The sequence below is a fragment of the Oncorhynchus keta genome, chromosome 31 (assembly GCF_023373465.1).
Source record: "Oncorhynchus keta strain PuntledgeMale-10-30-2019 chromosome 31, Oket_V2, whole genome shotgun sequence".
Lineage (NCBI taxonomy): Eukaryota > Metazoa > Chordata > Actinopteri > Salmoniformes > Salmonidae > Oncorhynchus > Oncorhynchus keta.
Window position 1 is genome coordinate 5,083,164 of NC_068451.1, and position 27,113 is coordinate 5,110,276.

The 27,113-nt window shown below is 40.8% G+C and overlaps 2 protein-coding genes across 4 annotated transcripts; one reads left to right on the forward strand and one right to left on the reverse strand.

The window, feature by feature from the left end:
* The first annotated feature begins 608 nt into the window (after window positions 1-608).
* LOC118364240 (C-type lectin domain family 4 member E-like) lies at window positions 609-3,060 on the forward strand. Its single transcript, XM_052489354.1, has 5 exons — window positions 609-775; window positions 1,152-1,400; window positions 1,987-2,144; window positions 2,224-2,345; window positions 2,550-3,060. Exons 1-5 carry the CDS (start codon window positions 751-753, stop codon window positions 2,716-2,718), a joined length of 723 nt encoding a protein of 240 aa, XP_052345314.1. The 5' UTR covers window positions 609-750; the 3' UTR covers window positions 2,719-3,060.
* A 1,188-nt stretch (window positions 3,061-4,248) lies between these two features.
* LOC118364237 (uncharacterized) lies at window positions 4,249-26,131 on the reverse strand. 3 transcript variants are annotated; one of them, XM_035745605.2, is made up of 11 exons: window positions 25,855-26,131; window positions 16,150-16,268; window positions 9,316-9,386; window positions 9,004-9,153; window positions 8,468-8,623; window positions 7,837-8,097; window positions 6,963-7,361; window positions 6,015-6,272; window positions 4,998-5,104; window positions 4,821-4,867; window positions 4,249-4,507 (listed from the first exon to the last, which is right to left on the reverse strand). In XM_035745605.2, the coding sequence occupies exons 3-11, from the start codon at window positions 9,371-9,373 to the stop codon at window positions 4,477-4,479; spliced, it is 1,467 nt and encodes a 488-aa protein (XP_035601498.1). In that variant the 5' UTR covers window positions 9,374-9,386; window positions 16,150-16,268; window positions 25,855-26,131; the 3' UTR covers window positions 4,249-4,476. The 3 variants fall into 3 exon arrangements, with proteins under 3 accessions (XP_035601498.1, XP_035601496.1, XP_035601497.1); XM_035745603.2 differs by having other exon boundaries at window positions 4,821-4,870; window positions 25,855-26,130; XM_035745604.1 differs by lacking the exon at window positions 16,150-16,268 and having other exon boundaries at window positions 4,821-4,870; window positions 25,855-25,918.
* Between the last annotated feature and the right edge of the window lie 982 nt (window positions 26,132-27,113).

A 27,113-nucleotide genomic window follows, 5' to 3' on the forward strand; every position in this document is an offset into this window, starting at 1 on the left:
GGGGGGACGATAGCATGCCAAGTTAAACAACTAGACATCTTACGGGAAGAGGTTGGGCAACATGCTGTGTATGTCCTTCTGTGTGTGTGTGTGTGTGTGTGTGTGTGTGTGTGTGTGTGTGTGTGTGTGTGTGTGTGTGTGTGTGTGTGTGTGTGTGTGTGTGTGTGTGTGTGTGTGTGTGTGTGTGTGTGTGTGTGTGTGTGTGTGTGTGTGTGTGTGTGTGTGCGTATACACATGGATTTGATGCAGCTGCTCATTTGTGAAAACAAAACAAGTAAACCCATGCTGTTACAGAGCGTTCGGCTTAAAGTGCAATGTCATGCCTTTGTTGTAAACCTCTCTGTCAACCTCATGAAAATGCACAGTCATGTTTAGTGACTGTGCATTAGAGAGAACTTTGATCGCTCAGACCATTGGCAAATAATGTTCAAACTCTGTGACAAATCCAGTTAGTTCGGTAGCATTTGTTTGTTCACTGAGACTATTGATCCATCTCTGCATGACCAGCAGGGTTTAATTCCATGACAGATTTTCTGCTATTGCACCAGATCTATTGATTCACTTTCCCCATTCAAATCTGTCTCAGGTCCAGCAAAACGTTATTTCCACAATTTGTACTTTCCAACCAATTGCCTACACTCACAAACACACGCCTCGTTGGTATATAACACCAACTCTGAGTGGAAAGAGAGACAAATTTGATTTATGAACGGTTAACTGACCATGTACCAGTGATATTACACAGGGAACATGAAGAACTACCATTCTAAGCAAGGTAAAATAAACTTTTCGGTCTACACCACTGTGTGTGTGTGTGTGTGTGTGTGTGTGTGTGTGTGTGTGTGTGTGTGTGTGTGTGTGTGTGTGTGTGTGTGTGTGTGTGTGTGTGTGTGTGTGTGCGCGCTTGCGTGTGTGCGTGCGTGCGTGCGTGCGTGTGCGTACTTGTGTGTATCAAATTTGGGCAAGTCACTTTGTTACAATATTTAGGTTAATTTTAAAGACGTAAAAAAACACATTCTGTATGTAGAACTGTTGCTGGAATACGAATTGTCACCTCAATTCTAGTCAGGTTAAACTGTCCCCTGACTGACATGTACAGTATTCTGTATAATATAACTCTGTTGAGCTCTCTTTTTGATCAATCCAATCAGGTTCCCAGGGGGGGAAGAAGTGGGCAGGACTTCTGGCGTGTCAGACCATCCTCCTTGTGCTGATTGGCCTCTTGGTATCCATCAGCACCAATCAGGCAGCTGCAGAGCCCCTGTCAAATGTCACTCAACCTCGGGAGACCCCCGAGGAAGAGTTGGCAGCCCTGAAGTTGGATATGAGTACTGTGCTGCTTCGCTACAGCCGCCTACGTGATAACTATGCCAGTCTGGCAAAAAACTGCTCTGCCACAGGTTAGCGCTAGGCAGAAAACTCTATGTACGTGTTTGTGAATAACTCCATTTCCACCAGACGGCACAGAATCACTGATGGACAAATGACTGATCTCCTCAATAACTGCTCGTTATGTGATCGTGGTTAGTGCTTCCTGTTTAAACGTATCCCATCAAATATGCTGTATACTGTATGTTCCCAGATGGTTAGGACAGGGCCAGGAGGTCACACGGTCAGGTTCATGTGATTAGTGGCCCTAATAACATTCCCCAATCTATGGCTCTACATTCCCCTACCTCTTTTATCAAGTTCTCTGAATATTTCCATAATGCATTGCAGCAACATTTTCATAAATCTTGGGACATTCCACCTTTGACACAGGACATGAACCCACAGCTGGGTATAGTAAATACTATTTCTATCATACAGTACAAAGGTAGAATAATATCCAAATATCTTTCTTTCTTTCTCCCCCCCCCCCCTCTCTCTTTCTTTCTTTCTTTCTTTCTTTCTTTCTTTCTTTCTTTCTTTCTCTCTCTCTCTCTCTCCCTCCCTCTCTTTCTTTCTCTCCATCTCTCTCTCTCCATCTCTCTCTCTGGTTTATAGTGGTGAATTTCACAGGGTGCCCAGAGGGGTGGCTTCATGTACTGGTAAATGAAAAATGTTACTACTTCAGTAATGACAAGATGGACTGGCCGAGCAGCAGAGACAATTGTACATCAATGGGCGGCCACCTTAGCATCCTGCACAGCAAGAGCGCGCATGTAAGAAACTGTGTGTGCTCGTGTGTGTGCGCGTGTGTGTGTGTGTGTGTTCTCATCGTAACCACGTGTTTGTTTATAGGAAGCCCTGGAAAAAGAGGCAAGTGGGATTGGTGTGTTTAATACCTACTTCTGGATCGGCCTATCAGACAGAGAGATGGAGGGGGACTGGAGATGGGTGGACAACACAACGCTCACAAATAAGTATGTAGGGTCTGCAAACCCATTCAACAATCTCAACATGACACGTACAACATTGACTCAAAAATATCTCAGTTGCTTTTTTCTCCACTATTTGTCCCCTCCCTTTTAACTCTTTTTCTTCTGTCTTATCTCTCTCCCTCTCTGTGACATCAATTCCATCCTACCCGTCATATTTTCTCTCCCCCTTCCTCCCTTTCCCTATAGCTTCTGGAAACCGTTTAGCTTGGAGCCTGATAACAATGTCTCCGGTGGGCTGAAAGGTGAGGACTGTGTGGTCATGGAGAGTAACACTCATGCCTGGTCCGACGTGCCCTGTGAATTCATCTACTACCGCATCTGTCAAATGGATGCCTTCCCCATTACTTCTCCTTGAATCAGCGGGTGAAAGACACCGCTGACCATGAAATGAACTTAGAGTGGCAGGGATTCAATAGAAGGCGCATTGTAGGGTTGCACTGTTGACAATGTGCATTTTAAATGCGATTTTCCCCATGTTTTAGGAATTCAAATTCTGTGTAAACGCAGTGGTAATCAAGTGTAAATTCCCTTTTAAAGTCAAATGCAATGTGCATTTCCCTAACGTGCATTGGATTGAATGCCAGTCACGGTAATGTAATCAGTCAAACCAGATGAAGAAGTGACCGTTGGTATCTACTTGTGTTGGTGTCTGTCCACCCACCACTGAAGGTATTTCAATAAAGCTGCCAATCAGTCACCCCTCAGTCACTGCGTGTTTTTTTACTCTTGTTTAATTCAATCATGTCTATACAATCCAGCATTTTATTTGACAGTCCTATAACAAAACAGCAATAACCCCTGTATTTTCTTTGTTACTAATTCAAACAATTCAACAAAAATTTGGAACGAGCCTGATCACGCAGCGGTCTGCTCACACCACCTGAAACCGTAAAAAAAACTATAGTATTAAGACGGTATTCCATTCTCTTAATAAAATATTCAGTAAATAATGGACTCTAAAACAGTCCTATGCAATATCCACTGAGTATACCAACAATTTGGAACGCCTTCCTAGTATTGATTTGCACCCCCTCCGAACAGCCTCAACTTGTCGTGGCATGGACTCTACAAGGTGTCGAAAAGCGCTCCACAGTTTGGCTGGATGTCCTTTGGGTGGTGGACCATTCTTGATATCAGTGGCGGTCGGTGCCGTTTCGTTCTGTTTGCTTCCATTTAAGAAACGTTTTTCAACATAGTCAACGGAATGAATAAGACCACTGATCACACGCAAACACAGTTCACTTTCATAGCAGCCACAGGAAAACAGCATGATCACTCGGCGCGTTGTATAACTCCTTCTCGGGACTATCTACTCGCTCTCCTCCCCTTCGCTTGTGGACTTCAGTGCACAACACATCAGCTGTCTGTGACCAGGCGAAAAAAACAAAGGAAGACAGAAGCTAGCTGTCCTCCGGCTACACCATGGTGCTAACCTACAGAGTGCTGCTGAGGCTACTGTAGACCTTCCTTTCAGAACCGTGTGTTTTAATCAACTATTTGGTGACATGAATATATTTAGTATAGTTTTATCTAAAAATGATTTTTTAAAATTCTGTTTCACTATTTTTATTTTTAGGGCATTCACTCAGGAGGATGGTCCTCCCCTTCCTCCTCTGAGGAGTCTCCACTGCGATACACACAGGAAACTGTTGACCGTGTAAACCCCAGGAGTGTTGCAGTTCTTGACACAAACCGGTGCGCCTGGCACCTACTACAAGTACCCCGTTCAAAGACACTTACATTTTGTGTCTTGCCCATTCAGCATCTGAATGGCACACGCACACAACCCATGGTGAATTTAACAAGTGACATAGCTTTCACCTGGATTAACCTGGTCAGTCTATGTCATGGAACAGTAATACAGTGTATAGTAATACAAAAGTGACAGTAGCAATACATATTTATATACAGTATTTGTTCAATTGTAGCTCAATCATAGGTCATAAAGCATGACAATATACACTTGTGAAATCTATGATCAAATATCACATGAAAACATCTTCTTTCTTGCTTCTTTTGTCCTTTTGGTGTTTCTTTGTGTCAGAATAGAAGAGCTAAGACAAAACAGTAGACACATTGTCCATTGACAGGGATTCCGGTCTGTACAATATCTCTAGTTTCTGTAGAATCCTTTTGGTTTGGGGCTTTAACAGAGGGAAACAGAATGGTTAGCACTGTAAATAACCATTCTCACACAGTATTTCTCAAATATGGGAGATGCAACAGATAGCCCAAGGCAACAAAATGTAGTTGGCAAGAGAGGCAAAATAGTTTAGGCTTCTACCTTGAACACGTGCGTGTGTATGTGTGTATGTGCGTGTGTGTGTGTGTGTGTGTGTGTGTGTGTGTGTGTGTGTGTGTGTGTGTGTGTGTGTGTGTGTGTGTGTGTGTGTGTGTGTGTGTGTGTGTGTGTGTGTGTGTGTTAGCGTGCGTGCGTGCGCAGGAAATTACACTCACTCTTGGCAGTTGCAGAATCTGCGTTTGCCACGTCTGGGCATCATCACCTGCTGAAAACCGACAGAAACACACACAGGAAAGCTCAGTAACACTACCAACAAGACACAGCAAAATGTAAGAGATAGTGAGTACATTTATACGGTAAAATAAATATCTGATTAAATCACCAAACTGTACCTGTCTGCGGCGTCGGATGAGGATGACAGTGAGGATGAGGAGGAGGACGAAGATGACGGCTGCGGCACAGATGGTGACCAACAGCCACACGTCCATGGGGACTCGCTCTGTCCATCAGAACAACATCAAGAGAAACAGAATCAGTATGCAAGTTCTACACTGGTAACTTTACATTTACACTGATAACTTTACATTTACACTGATAACTTTACATTTACACTGATAACTTTACATTTACACTGATAACTTTACATTTACACTGATAACTTTACATTTACCTCAGATTACTTTAAATGTACCCCAGATAACTTTACATTTACCCCAGATAACTTTACATTTACCCCAGTTGGGTCGGCAGGGTAGCCTAGTGGTTAGAGAGTTGAACTAGTAACCGGAAGGTTGCAAGTTCAAACCTCCCGAGCTGACAAGGTACAAATCTGTTCCTAACCCACCGTTCCTAGGCTGTCATTGAAAATAAGAATTTGTTCTTAACTGACTTGCCTAGTTAAATAAAGGTAACAAATAAAATAAAGATAACTTTACATTTACCCCAGATTACTTTACATTTACACTGATAACTTTACATTTACACTGATAACTTTACAGCCTATCAAACCAATAAAGAAGTATTAACGTATGACAGTATGTGGTTTTCAATAATAGTATTATAATTTTTTAAAAGTGATATAATGTATTTATGGGTATACTTTACTGAAATATACCTCTATGCTCATATTCACACACTGAATAGCATACCCGTAAGGTAGGTGTGCAAAGCACACGTCAGAGCTTCCTTCTTTACAGGCTTATAGTACTGTCTGCTATAAGTACATTGTACTTCATTACTGTAGTAGTACTGTGGTACTATACTGTTTAAAGTGCTGCAGTAAGCATGGCCACTGGCCAGTGAGGCTAATTTCACCCTAACCTCAATAGGTACAACCTAACCTACACACACATTCACCACACACCCTAACCACATCCTGACCATGTCACTTCCTGTTTCTCCTTTCTCACCTATCTTCAGAGTGATCTCCACTGATGTCAGCTTGGTTTTGTTCCTCCACAATTCACACCTCCACCTCCCACCATTTCCATACGTCGCTACGGGGATGGTGAGAAGGGTGGGGTGGGGGGAGGAGTCTAAAGGGAGGAGGGAGGAGTGATGTGGTGGGATCCATTTCACTTCCAGGTCAGAGGTCAGAGGCTGGCCCAGGGTACAGGTGAGGTTGACCTCCTGACCTAAAAAGGCCACTGGACCTGGAGAGGTAAACACTGGACAGGAGAGAGAGAGCAAGAGAGAGAGAGAGAGAGAGAGAGAGAGAGAGAGAGAGAGAGAGCGAGAGCGAGACAGAGAAAGAAAGAAAATTCACCTTTTTGATGTGATAAAAAGGCAGAGACAGACAAAACATTTTTTTTTCTTTTTTTTACAAAAACGTGGAGAAACACTTTTTTTTTTGTTAGTATCCATCCAGCTGGCATATTATCCTGGCAGAGAGAAACCTCATTATACACTATTAAAACAAGTGGAGCCAGACAAGTGTATTATCCAATGAATTAGACACAGGACACAATACACCGGGGACAGACTGTTCCCAATGAACGACAGAAGGAAATGAGAAAACTGTCTGCAATAAACAGAAGCATAGAAAGAGGGAGTTGCATTGCCATGATGATGGTCTGGCGGGTTTGAATGACAGTGAAGGGAGAAAGAGGGAAAGAGGGATAGAGAGCGAAGAAGGGAAGGTTAGAGAAATGTCGGGTGGTACTGATTGTACAATTGAGCGCTGACAAAATCAAAGTGATTTGTCACTCCTCACTTTTGTAGGCAGAAAGAAGGGGGAAATAAGTAAGGGAAGAGTTAAAAGGAAGGAGGAAGGAAGGTAGCGACAAAGTTAGAAAGTAAAGAAGGTAGGAAGGAAGGAGAAGGACATTTTCTCGGGACTGCCACAAAGCTTGACTTACCCTGTAGCACCTCCACACGCATTTCTCTCTTCAGGGTGTCGTCCCTCTGGAACTCCACAGCGCAGGTGTAGTCGCCCCTGTCCCCCTCTGTCACCCCTTTCTTTGACAGGGAGAGGTTTATACTTTTCCTCTGCAGGGCTGAGACATCCAGCCCTCTCTTCTGATTGGCCACCCAGGCTAATGGAGGCCCCGGGGAGAGGTTGGCGAGGGTCTGGACGACCCCAGTGAGGGAGCCTGCCGCTGGGCTTGGGGTAAAGGTCCAGCGGCCTCCCTGGATGCTCTTCTCCTGGCTGTCTGACCAGGATAGAGGAAGCGGAATGGAAAAGAAACATGGCAGATGAAGAAGAGAGAGGGAGGAGACAGAGGTGTAGATAGGCTGTGGATGAGCAGGGTAGAGGTCTGAGAAGGGGAGAGAGATTGAGAGAGTGTGAGAGAGCAAGAGAGAGAGGAGAGAGAATGAGAGACAGAGATAGGCAACCAGTGAAGAACAAACACTATTGTAAATACAACCCATATTTATGCTTATTTATTTTATATTGTGTCCTTTAACTATTTGTACATTGTATATATATATATATATATGACATTTGTAATGTCTTTACTGTTTTGAAACTTCTGTATGTGTAATGTTTACTGTTCATTTTTGTTGTTTTTCACCTTATATATTCACTTTGTATGTTGTCTACCTCACTTGCTTTGGCAATGTTAACACATGTTTCCCATGCCAATAAAGCCCTTGAATTGAATTGAATTGAATTGATAGGAAAGGGGCAGTTTAACCTCAGTCTGAAGACATTTTACCTCTTGAGGGGAAATGATTTAATCTAGAAGACCATAAACCATAATCTAGAATACCATACAATTTAACACTTACCTATTACAGTAACAGGGGTGTTGGCATAGGCTTCCCTGCCCTGGTATGTCACCACACAGGTCCACTCTCCATTGTCTTGGCCAGTGACATTCATTACTGTCAGGCCCCCGTTATTTCCAATCTGGGCACGCTTGTCCTTGTTCAGGTCCTGTTTCTGGGGACTAAGCCATCTTCTCTGTGTCCCCTCAAATATTTCCTTTATGTCACAATTCAGATTAAGATTCTTCCCAGCCAACAGGGGAGAGACTGGCTGTACACTCACTGAGAGAGGAGAGATGGAGAGACAGAGAAATAGAGAGAGACAGAGAGAGAGAGAGAGAGAGAGAGAGAGAGAGAGAGAGACAGAGACAGAGACAGAGACAGAGACAGAGACAGAGAGAGAGAGAGAGAGAGAGAGAGAGAGAGAGAGAGAGAGAGAGAGAAATATAGAGAAAGAGAGGGAGAGAGAGAGAGAGAGAGAGAGAGAGAGAGAGAGAAGGGGTAAACAAAGGTACATTTGTATACATGCGTGTGCAGTACTTATTTCACCCACATGATGGTGACAGAACACAATGTCCCCATTTCCTTCCTCATCTTTCTCATAACAAACATGAGACATACGAATCCATTCTCTCTATCACTCTGCACTTACCACGGGACAGTCTGAATGTGGTGACTGAGGTCATTTGTGTTGGCCTGAAATCTTTCAGTTCACATTTGAAGGATTTGAAGTCCTCCAGTCTGATTTTGTTGATGATCAGGGAGAAGTCTGTCTTGGACAGAGACAGCCTGTCTTTCCACTCTGGATCTGCATGTCAATAATCAAGTGATTAATAGTAGTATTAGTAGTAGTAGTGTGAATGAGAAATGTGTCTTCTTGCTGTCTTATATTATTCCCAACCCACCTGGACACCACACAAACATATGAGAACGTGGAAGCAGCAGACGGCTACCTGCAGAGGCAGAGCAGTAACCCTGAGCAGGTCAAGGGTTAAGTGCTCAAGAGAACAACAGTAGTAGGCACCTGATATTCTGTTTGCCAGCAACCCTCAAATTGTAAGCTCGTCAAAATCAGGTTAAAAAAAAGCCAACTACCAAATACTGTTTAGCTCAATATGTTTCTAGCTAAAAAAATAAAAGGTCACGCTTGATTAAAGCTGGATACCCTCTAGCACTAATCTCACTCACCTATTGTCTCTCGACCCTGGGCGTTGCGGAATATCAAAGATTTTTGGTCCATCCCAAAGTACCATTGTACCGTCACCTTTTCTGAACCCCACTTCAATCTGGGGAGTGTGACCGTCCCTCCCACCTGACCATACACCACATTTTCAGCCCCTGAGGGAGAACACAGAAGGCAAGATATATATATATATATATATATATATATATATATATATATATACTTTACGTCCAATAGTAAGTTCCCTTTACAGAAATGTATCTGTTGCTATATAATATAACATAGAGTATAAACACTCTCAGAAAATTCTCTCTTACCTGTTGAAGAGATGAACAAAGCAATAACGATTGAAAGGAATCCAGAAACATAATTCATTTTGTAGCTTCTCCTGAAAACAAAGAGCAACAAACGCTGAATAAGGCGACTTGCTATAGTCATGCATTTCCTGTCACCCAAGACCAAATACTGTGGAAACAAATCAACAGTTCACATCAAGTAGTAGCGCTTCTTCTTGGATATTAAAAGGTATTGTTTAACCCAGCTATACCTTTTATATCCTACAGTATGACGATATTTTGATGTCAGCAAAAACTGTCACTGAAGAGATACAATTTCTGTTCCTCCCTTTTGTCATGTACTGTAAACGCCATCTTTTACCCATTTAAAACACACACATTTAGATAAATTCACTGATTCACATTAAATTGATTTCATTTACTTGACTGAAATTGGAGTACATTAACCCCGACTGATTCCCATTCACATGACAGTGATTCTTGTTGTCAGAGTAAAAAAAAAAAAGAGAGAAAGGATGGGGTTTGTGGTGGTCTCTGATTTAGAGAAGTTGAGAGACAGACAAAAAGAAGAGGAAGAACGAAGAAAGGTGGAGGGAGAGAAGCAGTAGCTTTGTGGTGGGCTTTGGTTGAGAGAGGGATGGGGGAGAAGAGAGAGGGGGCGAATGCTGAGGCTGTGGTGGACCCTGATTTCACAAAGTGTAGATTCGTATCCATATCCTCACCTCCTCTCCTCCCCGCTCACTCACTCACACACCCCCTCCCTTCCTCCTCTATTCCACGAAAGGCGGATTTCTCCACGCTTGATGGAAGAAAAAAAAGACCACAATGGCAGTCGTACACTGGGAGTGTGGTCTATGGTAGTTGTTTATTCTGTTTTCTGTGTTGTGTGTTCATCATGTGTGTGTGTGTGTGTGTGTGTGTGTGTGTGTGTGTGTGTGTGTGTGTGTGTGTGTGTGTGTGTGTGTGTGTGTGTGTGTGTGTGTGTGTGTGTGTGTGTGTGTGTGTGTGTGTGTGTGTGTGTGTGTGTGTGTGTGTTTGCATATACACATGGATTTGATGCAGCTGCTGTGTGTGTTTTAGTCGTAGGTGTGTTGTGGGTACTGTCACAGTTTTTGTCTGAAGCATTCTGCACTCTTTTCTCTCTTTTCATCTCAATGCTTTAACCTGTGTGTGAACAGAGTACAGTCAGCTCCTGATGAATGTAAAAGTTTGGGCTGTCATGACAGGGATGTGCACTTAAAGGTAGCATAGAGTTGTCAGGAGCAATTTAAAGAACATAATATAATCACATCCAAAGTGCTCATCAGGTTTCAACTGTATCGTGTGTTGTGTCAACTAGGCTGCAAACAATTTCACATTAGGGGATGATCAAGATCTACTGAATGTTCACAATGCAGAATTACTCCACCAAACTACAAATATGTGCATTAATAAAACACAGTTATAACTGCCGTGCGCTGGCATGTTATTCACCGTTACCGTGGAGAAGACAGAAGGGTGTCTACTGGGGAGAACGACACAACAATATACTAGTAGTAGATTGTTATCTCTGTCAAATAAAAATCAAGGATCAAGGTACACTTTATAGTGTGTTAGCAAATGAACCTGCTACCAGGGTAAGTGCTACCATATGGGCGGCAGGTAGCCTAGCGATAAGAGCGTTGAGCCAATAACCGAAAGATTGCAAGATCGAATCCCTGAGTCGACAATGTGAAAAATCTGTCGATGTGGCCTTGAGCCTGGCACCTAACCCTAATTGATCCAGGGTGGCTGTTGACAACGGCAGACCCAGGCCGTGACCCCACTCTCTGAGGGCGTCTCAGGGGAAGTTGGGATACGCAAAAAAAATAATTCACACGTGAAATATCAAACCAAACCAAATCAAACCAAATCAAATCAAATCAAATAGGACTAATATACAGTGCATTCGGAAAGTATTCAGATCCCTTGACTTTTTCCACATTTTGTTACGTTACAGCCTTGTTTTAAAAAAGATTCCATTGTTTTCCCCCACATCAATCTACACACAATACCCCATATTGAAAAAGCAAACAGAGGTTATGAGACATTTATGCAAAAAAATCAAAATAAAAATAAAACATCACATTTACATAAGTATTCAGACCCTTTACTCAGTACTTTGTTGAAGAACCTTTGGCAGTGATTACAGCCTCGAGTCTTCTTGGGAATTATACTACAAGCTTGGCACGCCTGTAATTGAGGAGTTCAAATCAAATCAAATGTATTTGTCACATACACATGGTTAGCAGATGTTAATGCGAATGTAGCGAAATGCTTGTGCTTCTAGTTCCGACAATGCAGTAATAACCAACTAGTAATCTAATTAACAATTCCAAAACTACTACCATATACACACAAGTGTAAAGGGATAAAGAATATGTACATAAAGATATATGAATGAGTGATGGTACAGAGCAGCATAGGCAAGATGCAGTAGATGGTATCAAGTACAGTATATACATATGAGATGAGTATGTAAACAAAGTGGCATAGTTTAAAGTGGCTAGTGATACATGTATTACATAAAGATGCAGTAGATGATATAGAGTACAGTATATGTGTGTAAACAGTGTAAACAGTGTTATATACATATACAGTGTAAACATTATACTAAGTAGCATTGTTTAAAGTGGCTAGTGATATATTTTACATCAATTCCCATCAATTCACATTATTAAAGTGGCTGGAGTTGAGTCAGTGTGTTGGCAGCAGCCACTCAATGTTAGTGGTGGCTGTTTAACGGTCTGATGGCCTTGAGATAGAAGCTGTTTTTCAGTCTCTCGGTCACAGCTTTGATGCACCTGTACTGACCTCGCCTTCTTGGATGATAGCGGGGTGAATAGGCAGTGGCTCGGGTAGTTGTTGTCCTTGATGATCTTTATGGCCTTCCTGTGACATCGGGTGGTGTAGGTGTCCTGGAGGGCAGGTAGTTTGCCCCCGGTGATGCGTTGTGCAGACCTCACTACCCTCTGGAGAGCCTTACAGTTGTGGGCGGAGCAGTTGCCGTACCAGGCGGTGACACAGCCCGACAGGATGCTCTCGATTGTGCATCTGTAGAAGTTTGTGAGTGCTTTTGGTGACAAGCCGAATTTCTTCAGCCTCCTGAGGTTGAAGAGGCGCTGCTGCGCCTTCTTCACGATGCTGTCTGTGTGGGTGGACCAATTCAGTTTGTCTGTGATGTGTACGTCGAGGAACTTAAAACTTACTACCCTCTCCACTACTGTCCCATCGATGTGGATAGGGGGATGTTCCCTCTGCTGTTTCCTGAAGTCCACAATCATCTCCTTAGTTTTGTTGATGTTGAGTGTGAGGTTATTTTCCTGACACCACACTCCGAGGGCCCTCTCCTCCCTGTAGGCCGTCTCGTCGTTGTTGGTAATCAAGCCTACCACTGTTGTGTCGTCCGCAAAGTTGATGATTGAGTTGGAGGCGTGCGTGGCCACGCAGTCGTGGGTGAACAGGGAGTACAGGAGTGGGCTCAGTTGCACCCTTGTGGGGCCCCAGTGTTGAGGATCAGCGGGGTGGAGATGTTGTTACCTACCCTCAACACCTGGGGGCGGCCCGTCAGGAAGTCCAGTATCCAGTTGCACAGGGCGGGGTCGAGACCCAGGGTCTCGAGCTTGATGACGAGTGGTGTTAAATGCTGAGCTGTATGGTGGCCCTCTTGAAGCATGTGGGAACAGCAGACTGGGATAAGGACTGATTGAATATGTCCAGAAACACACCAGCCAGCTGGTCTGTGCATGCTCCAGTTTGCAAAGTTTCTCCCATTCCTCTCTGCAGATCTGTCAGGTTGGATGGAGAGCGCCGCTGCACAGCTATTTTCAGGCATCTCCAGAGATGTTCGATCGGGTTCAAGTCTGGACTCTAGCTGAAGCCACTCCTGCATTGTCTTGGCTGTGTGCTTAGTGTTGTCCTGTTGGAAGGTGAAGCAGTCTGAGGTCCTGAGTGCTCTGGAGCAGGTTTTCATCAAGGATTTCTCTGTACTTTGCTCTGTTGATCTTTCCCTCGATCCTGACTATTCTCCCAGTCCCTGCCGCTGAAAAACATCCGCATAGCATGATTTTATGTTTACTTTATTTAACTTGGCAAGTCAGTTAAGAACAAATTCTTATTTTCAATGACGGCCTAGGAACAGTGGGTTAACTGCCTTGTTCAGGGGCAGAATGACAGATTTTTACCTTGTCAGCACAGGGATTCTCTCTTGCAACCTTTTGGTTACAAGTCCAACACTCTAACCACTAGGCTACCTGCTGCCCCTATGATTCTGTAGGGATGGTGCCAGGTTTCCTCCAGACGTGACGTTTGGCATTCAGGCCAAAGAGTTCAATCTTGGTTTCATCAGACCAGAGAATCTTGTCTGAGAGTCCTTCACATCCCTTTTAACAAACTCCAAGCGGGCTGCCTTTTACTGAGGAGTGGCTTCCGTCTGGCCACTCTACCATTAAGGCCTGATTGGTGGAGTGCTGAAGAAATGGTTTCCGTTCTGGAATGTTCTCCCATCTCCATAGAGCAACTCTGGAGCTCTGTCAGAGTGACCACCTGGTTCTTGGTCACCTCCCTAACCAAGGCCCTTCTCCCCCGATTGCTCAGTTTGGCTGGGCAGCCAGCTCTAGGAAGAGTCTTGGTGGTTCCAAACTTCTTCCATTTAATGAATGATGGAGGCCACTGTGTTCTTGGGGACCTTGAATGCTACAGAACATTTTTGGTACCTTTCCCCAGATCTGTGCCACGACACAATCCTGTCTCGGATCTCTACAGACAACCTCACTGTCAAATGTGGGACCTTATATGGACAGGTGTGTGCCTTTCCACATCATGTCCAATTAACTGAATTTACGACAGGTGGACCCCAATCAAGTTGTAGAAACATCTCAAAGATAATCAATGGAAACAGGATTTACCTGAGCTCAATTCTCATAGCGAATGGTCTGAATACTTATGTAAATAAGTATTTTTTATACATTTGCAAAATGTTCTAAAAACCGGTTTTCACTTTATCATTATGGGGTATTGTGTGTAGATTGAGGGGAAATTAATTGAATACATTTTAGAATAAGGCTGTAATGTAACAATGTGGAAAAAGTGAAGGGGTCTGAATACTTTCCGAATGCACTGATAAGTACCCAAATAAGTATCAGCAGGTGCATGGGGAAAAATATATATATGCAGTCGTTACGGACCCAGATGAAGGTTTATTGAAACCATAAAAATAAAATAGCAATGTGCTGGAGTTTTCCTTTTTATTTATTAGCCTGACTCTTCATAATATGAAAAGGCCTTTATTTAAGTGGCATAAAAACATTCTAAAAAGCTTGGAGGCATTTAGACTTTTCGGCCTTCGTCAAGATGCCGAAACTCATCTTGGCCTTCGTCGTTCCGATCTCTTTTCATGACAACCTCACCTCATCATTCTACTTAATCTCCTTCTACTAAAGGACAGGGGAATGTGTCTCCCTTTTGCCTTTCTCTTTATAAAAATTACTTTACATGTTTTTAAGATAAATGTTAGATAGAGATTTCAGGCGGTAGTTTGTGTAACTAAAATGTTATTTAATTCAGGCCAGCTGTTAGGCCTATGTTAATTGCTGTAGTACAGAACAATACAATATGATGAGATAAAATATGTTTTGAGATATGTTTTGAAATATCTGTGTAGGTCATTCCTCACCTCTGAACTTTGTAAGACTTATCTGTCCGTTGAGGTTGGTAACGGCAGTGGGATATGAGACAAGTAGTGAGGTTCTGGAGGAAGATGAAGTATAGAGCTATATAGAAGCGATAGAGGGAGCAAGACAGAGGACAGCAAGACAGAGGGAGAGAGAGAGAGAGAGGACGAGTGATAGAGAGAGAGGAAGAGAGAGAGATAGAGAGAGAGAGAGAGATCGCACCTGAACAGTTAACCCAGAAAAGCAGATGATTGTGTCTGTGGTCAGGGCGGAGGTTAAACAGCAAAAAGAGAGAGGGGGATGCGCAGGGGAAGGGAGGGGGAGGGAGGACAGGATCCATCTATGTAAAAAGGTGAAGGAATAATCTTACAGAATTGTCTCCCATTTTAAGATAGTGGAACTCTGATACTGATCCCTGCAATTTGATTGTACACAGTACAAAACATATGATGGAGTGTAAAATCGGACTAAATCATTCTTCCCCACAGAGCTTATCAGTGTAAGTAATATGAGTAGAATTGTTGAACCTTTATGACTTGTATGTGAGGTGTGTATAGCCATGTCACATCTGTAAACCAGGGGCTTGAATTTCAATGGGACCAGATAGGCCTAGCGCAAAGAGGATTGTCTTTCGGTGTGAGAGCTTCAGCTCAAAGAGAGCCTTTACAGTACATTAAAAAGTCATCATGAAATGTCTGCGAAACGTGGTAAAATACAATGGCAATGAAACCATGAAATGTCTATTTACCGGAGTAGCACGACAGGTAAATCCTTCGGTGGACAAATGCATTGGGTTGACCGCCATTTCAACATTTATCTGAAACGCACTTGTTACCTCTCTTATTCTAATTTAATGTTAAGTTAACAGGTTTTACTTTACTGTGAATGCAAAGCGGGCATACACTTATAGGACAGCATGTAACATTTGATGAAAGTGCAATAAATTGTGACAAATATTCTGCATTCACTAATGCAGAAGAAACCCACATATGTTTTGTCTGTAAATATAGTTGTCTGATTTAGACACTCGGTGGTCTACTATGAGCAATCATAACTATTATTACATCAATACTTTCACATTGGGATACCACAAATCAATGATCATAGAGCGCTATTATACCATATTACATCTAGCATCTCAGTTAACATCCTTTTCTATACTTACGTTTGGCGGATAGCATCGAGATTCCCTCGCCAATGATGAAGAGCCAGGCGGAAATGTTGATTTTCAGAGAAACAACTTTGCTTTTAAACCCTGTTGCACCTCCCTCACTACTGATTGGTCTAAAAGGAATCAGGAAATGTACAGTTATTGGTCAAGTGCATTAAGACCAAAGCAGTGATATTTTTAATTGGCTGAAGAAAGGGTGGATTCTGTTAGCAAAATTTTCCACTAGCGTTTTAGCGCAGTAACAGCCGGTAATAACAAAATAGGCCACATAATAGTTATTATTTGAACCATTATTATTATATTCATTGTTGTTATCATCGTCATCAATATTATTCTAACCCACATGTCAACAATAGATAGTCAATTTGATGTACTTCTGCCAGTCGTTGTTCGCCTTACATTGCTTCGCTCGGGCCATAAAATTACAAATGTTTTACTCGGCCACAGGTTTCATCTACATTAGACAGAATATAAATCAGCAGAGAGAAACAAGCAATCTAGAAACACACACAAATACGTATCTCTCGTTTCATTGTAGATAACCAAACTACATGAAACTGGGTGCCTGCAGCACATGTTTATTGAATCACACACGTATATATATATATATATATATATATATATATATATATATGTGTAGCCCTTTCCTGCAGTCAAATTATGTTATTAATATTTTTCATAATTTCATAATTAATTTAAAAAAATAAAAAAACATGTGTGTGATGTGCGTACTTTTGTTTCAAAGTAGATTTGTTCAAGACTACCCAGAAACACTCTGTGTGGCCCTGATTTAGCCCACTGCAGTAAAAGCTTAACTAGGTGTACCGATTATAGGCCTGAATCAGATTCGTAGGCCTTTGAAATATACAAAGTTTAACAAAGCATCACATTTAAGAGCTTATAATAATGCTCTAATAAAGCTTCATCAAAAAAAGCTGACCACTGAAAGAGAAATGGACCTGGCCAATTAATCTGTGGTACTGAACCCTTGAAAAAGATAACACCATATTCAGCAGGATCCATTTTGAAAGCGCATAATCCATCCTTATTCTAATGACCACCATCATACCAGTTTTGGTTATTTAAGAAATGTAATCATTATCCCACAAACACATGCTCACATTTGTAGCCTACATTTCCACACATGAACAAGTGAATAATTGAAAGAAGAATTCATATTTCATGTGATTTGGTTGATTGTTTTTTTTGTTGGTAAACCAACACGGTCACGTCACAAGATTGGGTACATGAATAAGAGCGGTTGAACGTAGACTATGTCATTAATTGAAATGACCATTGAACAGCAGGAACTATTGTAGATTGCATCTTTAAATGTTCCCACAGATTTGATGCGACTGTACCAGTACGCTACGTATTTAACATTGACCATATAGTCGTGCTATTGTTACTCATAATCAGACATACACATTGAACAATGTATTCAATGATATTCAATTTCCTACCCAGAGTCACAACGTTTACAAGATAATAAAATGACTTCATCCTCTTTCACAATGAGTCCAAACTCATGTATATAACTCAAAATTCGTAATTCATAACACACCTTATCCAATTGGTGCCCCGTGTGAGGAGCATCAATTACACAATTGGTGCCCCGTGTGAGGACAATCTCCATCAGTACGAACCTCATTCCACATTGAGAATAACAATGATCTATTCTAGTGAATCAATGTCAAGTTAGGTTCACGTATTAAGCTATGTAAAATTCACCACTAGGCAAATTTTGTTGTGCACAATTTCGAAAAGAAAGAGTTGAGATAACTGAAATACATAAATGACACAAATGGTCAAGTATGATATACCAATAACAAAAATGTTCTTTCAAATACAAAAAATGGCAAAGAAGTCATGCATAAATCATTCATCGATGCTACCTCAAAGTTGAAAAAATGTACTAAATGTAATAGAGTGAATTGAAGCTTGATGGCACTTTTCTGTTTCACTCTACAACTATGATTGAATGTTTTACTGAGTTCAATATAAAACATAGCAATAGCAATTGCAACACCCTTGAATCTAGTGCGTACCCTATTTGATAACTTTTAAAAAAGCCTAGCAGGTTCTAACCGTTGTCTTGGGTGAAGAAACACCTGTGTTCACTTCACATGTGCCTCTCCATGCTGTATATACCCTCCTTAGTACATAGCTTTGCAGAAAGTGGGATCATGTGTGCACTCAAAATTACAGTAGAACCCCAGAACCCCATATACCACCTGTTAATCTATGTGTCCCTAACTACCTGCATTACAAGTTACTGTATATGAAACTAACTCTTAGAGCTGAAGTTTAGAGATAAACTGGAGATGTGCTCGCGTAACTTGTCCATGTAAAGGCATTTCAAGACTTGGTAAAGACATGACAGCCTAAAAGTCCACAACAAAAAGTATCCAACGTTCAATGCAATTGTTTTTTTCAATAGTATGTTGGCTTTACTGTGTCTTTATGGGAAAGAGAACATGGGTGGCAGGTAGCCTAGCGATTAAGAGTGTTGGGCCAGTAACTGAAAGATCGCTGGTTCAAATCGCTGAGCCGACTAGGTGAAAATTCTGTCGATGTGCCCTTGAGTAAAAGCATTTAGCTCTAATTGGTCCTGTAAGTCACTCTGGATAAGAGAGTCTGCTAAATGACACAAAAAAAACTGTCTAACCGTTCAAGACCATCTTCTGAGTGAAACACATTGGCAAGGACAAAAATGTTGATCTGACAAAGGTTCACAATGTGTTTGTACATTTGAGTGTGGGCAAGAATTATCATAGTGTTTTCTAACGAGAACCTGTTTTCTATCTAGCTCCATGAAATGTGTGTGTTTGACTACAAATTAGGCCATTTTTCAACTGAAGAGTTACCTGTACTAGAGAAACACTGCTGAGGTGGTTTGGAGACAAGAACCACAACAAGCACCAAACAAACAAGTCAGTCACGTCTCATCTCTCTCTGATGTTTGCCTTCTTTCGTGCTCTCTTTGTCTGCCGTGCTCTGTTCTGAGATGAACTGAAAAAAGGTTTGAGCACTCCCGGTCTCTGAATTATCACCTACTTGGGCCTTTCGGTAGGACTTTAGAATGCTGCATGTATCAAGGTCTTAATAGCGGTTTTACTAACACTCTACGCATCAATACAGAAGTTAGGCGTAGGACCTCTGACGGAAATGTACTGGTTCAAGGACATCATCATCCTCACTCAAAAAATGTGAAAGACTGCAAAACCAGTTCAAAGCTCAAATACGGTAAGATATGTTATGCATTGACCCATAGAAATACACGTTGTCTCAGATTCCCAAACATTCAAAGTTTGTTGTAGTTATATTTGCTGATGAAGCATGGGAATGAGAAAACGTTATAAAAAATTGACCAAAAAATCTCCTGTGGAAAACACCTGAAAGTGAGGACTCCCTCGTTAGTCAGAGACCTAGCGATTTGAAGGTGTTGTGCCACACACCACACAAAGTCATTACCGAAAAAGAGAATGAGAGATAGTGTGGGGGTTAGGGATAAAAGAGGGGGTGATTGGTTTTTCGAGACATCCCTGATTCTTCTTATGATGTTCCCCTCTTTCCTATAGATTGGGTCTCTCTCTCTCTCTCTCTCTCTCTCTCTCTCTCTCTCTCTCTCTCTCACTCTCTCTCTCTCTCTCACTCTCTCTCTCTCTCTCTCTTTAACTCATAGGGAGTTTGATGGTTCATTAGACCACTGAATCTCCATATTTGATACGGAAGGCAGTCGAACTGAGACATGAAGAGAACTGTGACCAAGACAGATGGGGAGGTACCTGGCACGGTTCCCTTTGCTTTCTGTTACTTTCAATCATACGCACATGAACTCAGTTGTTTTCTTGTGTTTAAAGAAATAACAGTTAAATGTCAGGGTTGAAGAGAGGCTAAGAATAGCAGATATGTGACATTTTGTGAAATGATTGTGAAAACACCTTTTTTCACAATACACAATTCATGTCAGGTAAACTTGTTCCAGGCCTTTGAAACCCCTGTGTTGTGTAACTGCCTCCGTTAGCCCAGAAAGTTTGTTTATCTGTTTATCTTTTCCCCTTTCTCTTTCTCTTTCTCTACTATCCCCATGGTCTGCATGCTTTGATGTTTTCATGCCGTAAAATGTTATGATTCATTTTATCTAAGTGTCCTGCTTGAAAACAACTTACCCCAATGTATGTACTTACTCCAACTCGATGTATGTACTTACTCCAGCTCGATGTATATACTTACTCCAACTCAATGTATATACTTACTCCAACTCGATGTATGTACTTACTCCAACTCGATGTATGTACTTACTCCAACTCAATGTATGTACTTACTCCAACTCGATGTATATACTTACTCCAACTCGATGTATGTACTTACTCCAACTCGATGTATATACTTACTCCAACTCGATGTATATACTTACTCCAACTCAATGTATATACTTACTCCAACTCGATGTATGTACTTACTCCAACTCAATGTATATACTTACTCCAACTCGATGTATGTACTTACTCCAACTCAATGTATATACTTACTCCAACTCAATGTATATACTTACTCCAACTCGATGTATGTACTTACTCCAACTCGATGTATGTACTTACTCCAACTCAATGTATGTACTTACTCCAACTCGATGTATATACTTACTCCAACTCGATGTATGTACTTACTCCAACTCGATGTATATACTTACTCCAACTCAATGTATATACTTACTCCAACTCGATGTATGTACTTACTCCAACTCGATGTATGTACTTACTCCAACTCAATGTATGTACTTACTCCAACTCGATGTATATACTTACTCCAACTCGATGTATGTACTTACTCCAACTCGATGTATATACTTACTCCAACTCAATGTATATACTTACTCCAACTCGATGTATGTACTTACTCCAACTCGATGTATATACTTACTCCAACTCGATGTATGTACTTACTCCAACTCGATGTATGTACTTACTCCAACTCAATGTATGTACTTACTCCAACTCGATGTATGTACTTACTCCAACTTAATGTATGTACTTACTCCAACTTAATGTATGTACTTACTCCAACTCAATGTATGTACTTACTCCAACTCGATATATATACTTACTCCAACTCAATGTATGTACTTACTCCAACTCAATGTATGTACTTACTCCAACTCAATGTATGTACTTACTCCAACTCGATATATATACTTACTCCAACTCAATGTATGTACTTACTCCAACTCAATGTATGTACTTACTCCAACTCAATGTATATACTTACTCCAACTCGATGTATGTACTTACTCCAACTCAATGTATATACTTACTCCAACTCAATGTATGTACTTACTCCAACTCGATGTATATACTTACTCCAACTCGATGTATGTACTTACTCCAACTCGATGTATGTACTTACTCCAACTTGATGTATGTTAAGTGCACAGTAAAGTGTTTAAATCAAGGCAATTCATGTCTAACTGTCTGTATTTGAACATATCCTAGAGAGCTTTAAGCTCTCTGCAGGTGAAGAAGGAAAAGGTCAGATGACTGAAACATGACTGAAACATCATAGTAATGAAACAATTGCCAAAATAATTTAGCATGGGGTATTTTTAGCAAACCACACTTGTTGTGAATCAGGTGAAATTATATTTTGTCATAAAAACCTTGTCATAAGCTGACGTATGTTTGCTGGAATTAAAAACGACAACCCAAGTGGAAATACAAGAGGGAGGCCCAAATGTCAAACACAAAATCTCAGTCTTGCTTTGAATGGAGAAAACGGATCAACAGAGAGAGAGAGAGAGAGATATATATATATAGAGAGAGAGAGAGAGGGAGAGAGAGAGAGAGAGAGAGAGAGAGAGAGAGAGAGAGAGAGAGAGAGAGAGAGAGAGAGAGAGAGAGAGAGAGAGAGAGAGAGAGAGAAAGAAAGAAAGAAAGAAAGAAAGAAAGAAAGAAAGAAAGAAAGAAAGAAAGATCAATTAGTCATGTTTATGAAAGTCTGAACGAGGGAATCCTTGTATCTCATTATGAAAAATTATCCCTCGCCTGCACAGTATTGGAAACATGAGAATATTTCTAGTGACTTTAACCAAAGGAAGCACCTGCCTCAGCCTGAATGTCTGTTCTCAATTGTTTCAATGCACCTGCAAGAGAGGACCAAATATAGATATATTTCATAAAAAAATATGTATGTTAAGACTGTATTCCTTTACTTTTGTGTTCATAGGCATCCACCCATTCCTTTAATAGGCCATAGTTGTCAGTAGTGTTCATCAGTACTCAAGTATACTGTACGTGTAGTTTACTGTACGTGTCGTAACAGTAAACTACACCAGTAGCTTAAACTACACACATTTCAAATGACTGAAACCAGTATAGGTTAGTGTTAGTGTAATATACTTTACAACACTGCAGCTTAGGTCAAAAATAAGATACAAGGAGCCCAAACCAATGAAATGCAAGTCAAATATTCTAAACAGAATATCTGAATAATATCAGAATATCTGAATGGTGCATAGTGTGGTTTTGTAAAATACTGTGCTGATTAGGCGACGTGTTGGATTAAAATGTGGGGTGAATACTATAGCATTGAATGTATTCACAATCAAGTCATACCGTAAATCCATAGAATTATGTACATTTACTCACTACACTGGGTGATGTGCAGATCCAAGTACAATGTACACCGTTTGAAAAAATAGTGCTTTATGAAAAGTACATCTCTGTTTGAGTATACTATTGTGAATGATGTTTTCACAATTACATTTGCTGGGATTTGCAGCCCTGGGGTTAACTACACCTGTACCGAAGACTGCAACAATTTGATTATTCTAAATATCGTATTATATCGAAACATTTTATAATAATGAATTTTAAGATCTGCCTAAATTGCTCATCTTCATTGTTACGCAGGTAGTTGACCATCACGTAAATACACGTGCATCATTTTCTGTTCTTGATCTACACTGTATCTGACTACAGGAATGTGTAAATATATGTTAAGAAATACATTCATTAGTGACATATCATGATTTACAACCAAGTAATAGTTGATTAGCTATTTAGCGGATCTTTAAATAAAGTGTTACAATAATATATATATATATATATATATATATATATTATATATATATATAAAACTATATATATATAAATATATATATATAAAACTACATAATTATAATCCACTGACGTGTTTTGAGTTTGACTAAATATCATCTGTCAGGATTATAGCTATTCAATTGTAGTAGATACTGTGTACGCGTTGCAGCTGAATACCTATCATTTTGGCTGCTTTTTAATGTTATCAGCACAAGCTGGGATGTTTCTTGTTGTTCAACGGACATTTAAATTAATGATATACCCATCCAATGAATGCTTCGTTTTCATTTGAGTTTTAGTAAACAATCGTATAAATGTATATCTTGGAAATATCATATCGATCTCAGGGACGGACCTCTCCTGGCATCCATTTGAAACGAAACACACATTTAAGATTGTGACAGTGACATATTGTGATTACCTTGGACAGGCACATGACTATAATGTTGTGTTCGTTCACATGACCATCCTCACGTTCCTTAACATGTAAAATAAACATTTTTAGTGATTGAGTTTGCGGACCGTCTCGAGCAGGCCTAACCATTATTTTCCAAAGGATAGTGAAAAATACTACCCTTCGGGGTTGGGCTCAATTCCATTTCAATTCAGCCAAATCGGGAAGGAAACTGAAATTCCAATCCAATTCCAATTTTACTCAACGCTTCTATATGTGACTGAATTCGATTTGAATCCTTGCTACTTTGTATCACTGCTACTTGTTTCCCAAATTATATGTAAGCCGACCCACTGGTGAACTGTATCCAATTCCTACTTGACCGCAGCTAAAGTCTGTGCTACTGCCAGAAAGAAAATTCAAACAGCTTTGGGTGGGACATGACTCAAAGACGTTAATGTATCATGTCTCTCTTGCCACAGTTGCTCTTGTTTCCTTGGCCTCGGCCCTCATCAATAGACAGGACTTGTAAACGCTCCTCAGCAATACTGAGACGTACATATATGTGTATATACATTACACCTTACAAATACTTCGAACTTTACAAAACTCCAGTGCCGTTGTAAACTTCATTTCTTGATGGTGGATATTATATTCAATCTCCTCCAGAGGACTTGTGGGTCTTTATATTAAGCGACTCGTGGTTACAACAGGTCAAATACTCGATCTTGTATTAGTTCTCTGATCACAAGAACGCAGCCTAGTAGGAGTTACATCAACACCGGCTCTTCTCTTCACCCTCTGGACGCACACAGGTAACTTCTGGGAATAATTCCGTTCTTCACAATAAAGGCCTTAAAAAGAGGTCAGTAAATAATGACTCGATAGTACTATACAAAAACCGCGGCTACACTATTGGTACAGTACAAGTACATGGCATACCCAATGCAACTGTTACTACGATCCCATGCTGCTATTGCGAACACACTTGTTATTGTCACAGAGAGCCCAGGCTAGAATACGACCTAATCAGAGTAGATATACAGCAAGTTGACATCACTGCATACACTGTAGGCTGAACAATAGTCACACTCATTAGTGTATTTACTCACACCAAAAGCACTGACTTCAAAGCAACCATACAATTTACACCAAATAGCATCTGGCCAGCCATCACCCAATACTATCAACATGCCTGAAAAAGGCCGTATTCAACACGTTATTACATCACAACTCTGGAAGCATATAAAGAAGGTGTGAGAATGGTTTAAATCACTATTGTAGGGAATGGCGACAGTGTAAGATCCCTTACGGGTCTCCTAGCATCGTAACAGGCCTACCTAGGCAAGGTTTGTTACACAGTCCCCTCCATTCTGGAGAACGTGTCCCCACGCTTCACTGTACCAATACCCTCTCTGGACGGCCCCCAAGGCAACATCCCACATCACACCAATTTTTGCAAATGGCAACAATGTAATGCCCCTTGTGGGTCTCAAACCTAGGTCTTCCAGCCTGTAGGGAAGACCTGCTAACCACTGTTCCAATATGAGTTAACCCCTTTTTGAAGGGATTGTAAACACAGTATATTCTACATAACCTGCATGTGTCAATTCTGTTGGATGTCGCCTACATACACTCAACCCGTTATTGTTCATAATCCGTTATATCTTCCGATATATATGGTTCCAGCAGTCACGGTCGGGACACAAAGCATACAACTATCTAAGCCCCTGCACTTGAAAACAACATATACATGTACTGTATCTCAGGCAATTGTCCAGGTACAGATGGCCATGTGAGTGGAAAGACCATACACTCGTTTCCAGTTACGTCAGGATCATATTGCGAAATATTGGCAGGTATTTCACAAGTCCATTTTTGTTTGTTTGTTGCTGTTCTAAAGCCTCCCTGCAACACATACGATTCCACCAACATCGTATTATTAGAAGCAGTGTCTTTTTGTCATTGTGTCAATTCTCCAAACTCCATTAGGTGCCACCAGAGAATATACCATTGATAAAAGTGTATATGGCTCTGGGTACCACTCATCCATAGCTATGTATTCCTTTAGTCCAATGTGAATTAGTGAATTAACTATTGTTTTTTTTCTTCCCTAGATAACAATTTGCTTCTACATTATCCTCAGTCTGACAAATCCATCTTGATCGTAAGTGTGAAAAACACATATAGTAATGCTGTACTCACCAGTCTGATGCTCCCAGTGCAGAGATGAGATCACGTCTGACATCACTCAAACTGTACTCACTGTTACACACAGGGAGACAGGAAGCTAGAATGCACTATATGGTCCCCTCTGATCCTCTCACTGGTGCCTTCTGTGTTACATGCACGTGTACACGTGTACACACACACACACAGTGGTGTAAAGTACTCAAGTAAAAATACTTAAGTCGTTTTTTGGGGTATCTGTACTTTACTATTTATATTTTTGACTACTTTTACTTCACTATATTTTCCCTGACACCCAAAAGTACCAGGACAATGGTCCAATTGACGCACATATTGAGACAACATCCCTGGTCATCTCTATTGCCTCTGATCTGGCGGACTCACTAACCACACTTCTTTTGTAAAGGATTGTCTGAGTATTGGAGTGTGGCCCTGGTTATCCATACATGTAAAAAACAAGATAATGGTGCCGTCTGGTTCACTTAATATAAGGAATTTGAAATGATTAATACTTTTACTTTTGTTACTTAAGTATATTTTAGCAATTACGTTTCCTTTTTTTAATAAAAAAAAAACTTTTGACACTTAATCCTTAAACACCCGTGCTTCAATCTAAGTAACATAAACATTAAAACAATTTAAAAATCTGTCAGTTTCTGCAGAGATATTCCGTTTTTGCATGGGCTGCGTCTGCCTATGTCGGCTTTCCACATCTGCGGTCGAAGGTGGCCGAGCTACATCCGTGTTTGTCAGACCAGGAAACATCACAAAAATCGTTCTTCTCACAAAAACGTGTGTAGCGTCCGAGCGGTTTGGCCTTTAAACACTATTATGGGAAGGGGAGACTAACGAACACGATCGTGTTCTCCGTTTTGCCCTACGACCCCCACAAGTGTCACGAAGTTTGAAGGTAGTTTTGTGCCAAGAAAAATAAGGGGTTAAATATGTGTCCAAAAAAACAAATATATTTATTTTTTGCCATTTATGAATGTGTTATTCAATGCGTTTCTATGGGCTATAGTAGTAAAGGCCAAATTCAATATTTTATGAAATAAAACAAATTCTAATCATTTTTGATACCTAAAGGGGTCCTGAAATTCTAAACGATCAACGGTATGACCATCTTAAAACAATTCCATATGTTAGCTTAGACAGCTAACCTTTTAGAGGTTTTAAATATATTTCAAACCTCAATAATTTTAGACTTTTACTCAAGTAACGTTTTACTGGGTGACTTTCCCTTTTACTTGAGTCATTTTCAATCAAGTTATCTT

Coding starts and splice junctions, on each gene's coding strand:
- LOC118364240 (XM_052489354.1), top strand. CDS start 751: ATGAAGAACTACCATTCTAAGCAAG. Junction 776..1,151: donor GAACTACCATTCTAAGCAAG/GTAAAATAAACT, acceptor CAATCCAATCAG/GTTCCCAGGGGGGGAAGAAG. Junction 1,401..1,986: donor AAAAAACTGCTCTGCCACAG/GTTAGCGCTAGG, acceptor TCTGGTTTATAG/TGGTGAATTTCACAGGGTGC.
- LOC118364237 (XM_035745603.2), bottom strand. CDS start 9,373: ATGAATTATGTTTCTGGATTCCTTTCAATCGTTATTGCTTTGTTCATC. Junction 6,273..6,962: donor GCGTGTGGAGGTGCTACAGG/GTAAGTCAAGCT, acceptor TCTCCTGTCCAG/TGTTTACCTCTCCAGGTCCA. Junction 4,871..4,997: donor TCATCCGACGCCGCAGACAG/GTACAGTTTGGT, acceptor GTCGGTTTTCAG/CAGGTGATGATGCCCAGACG.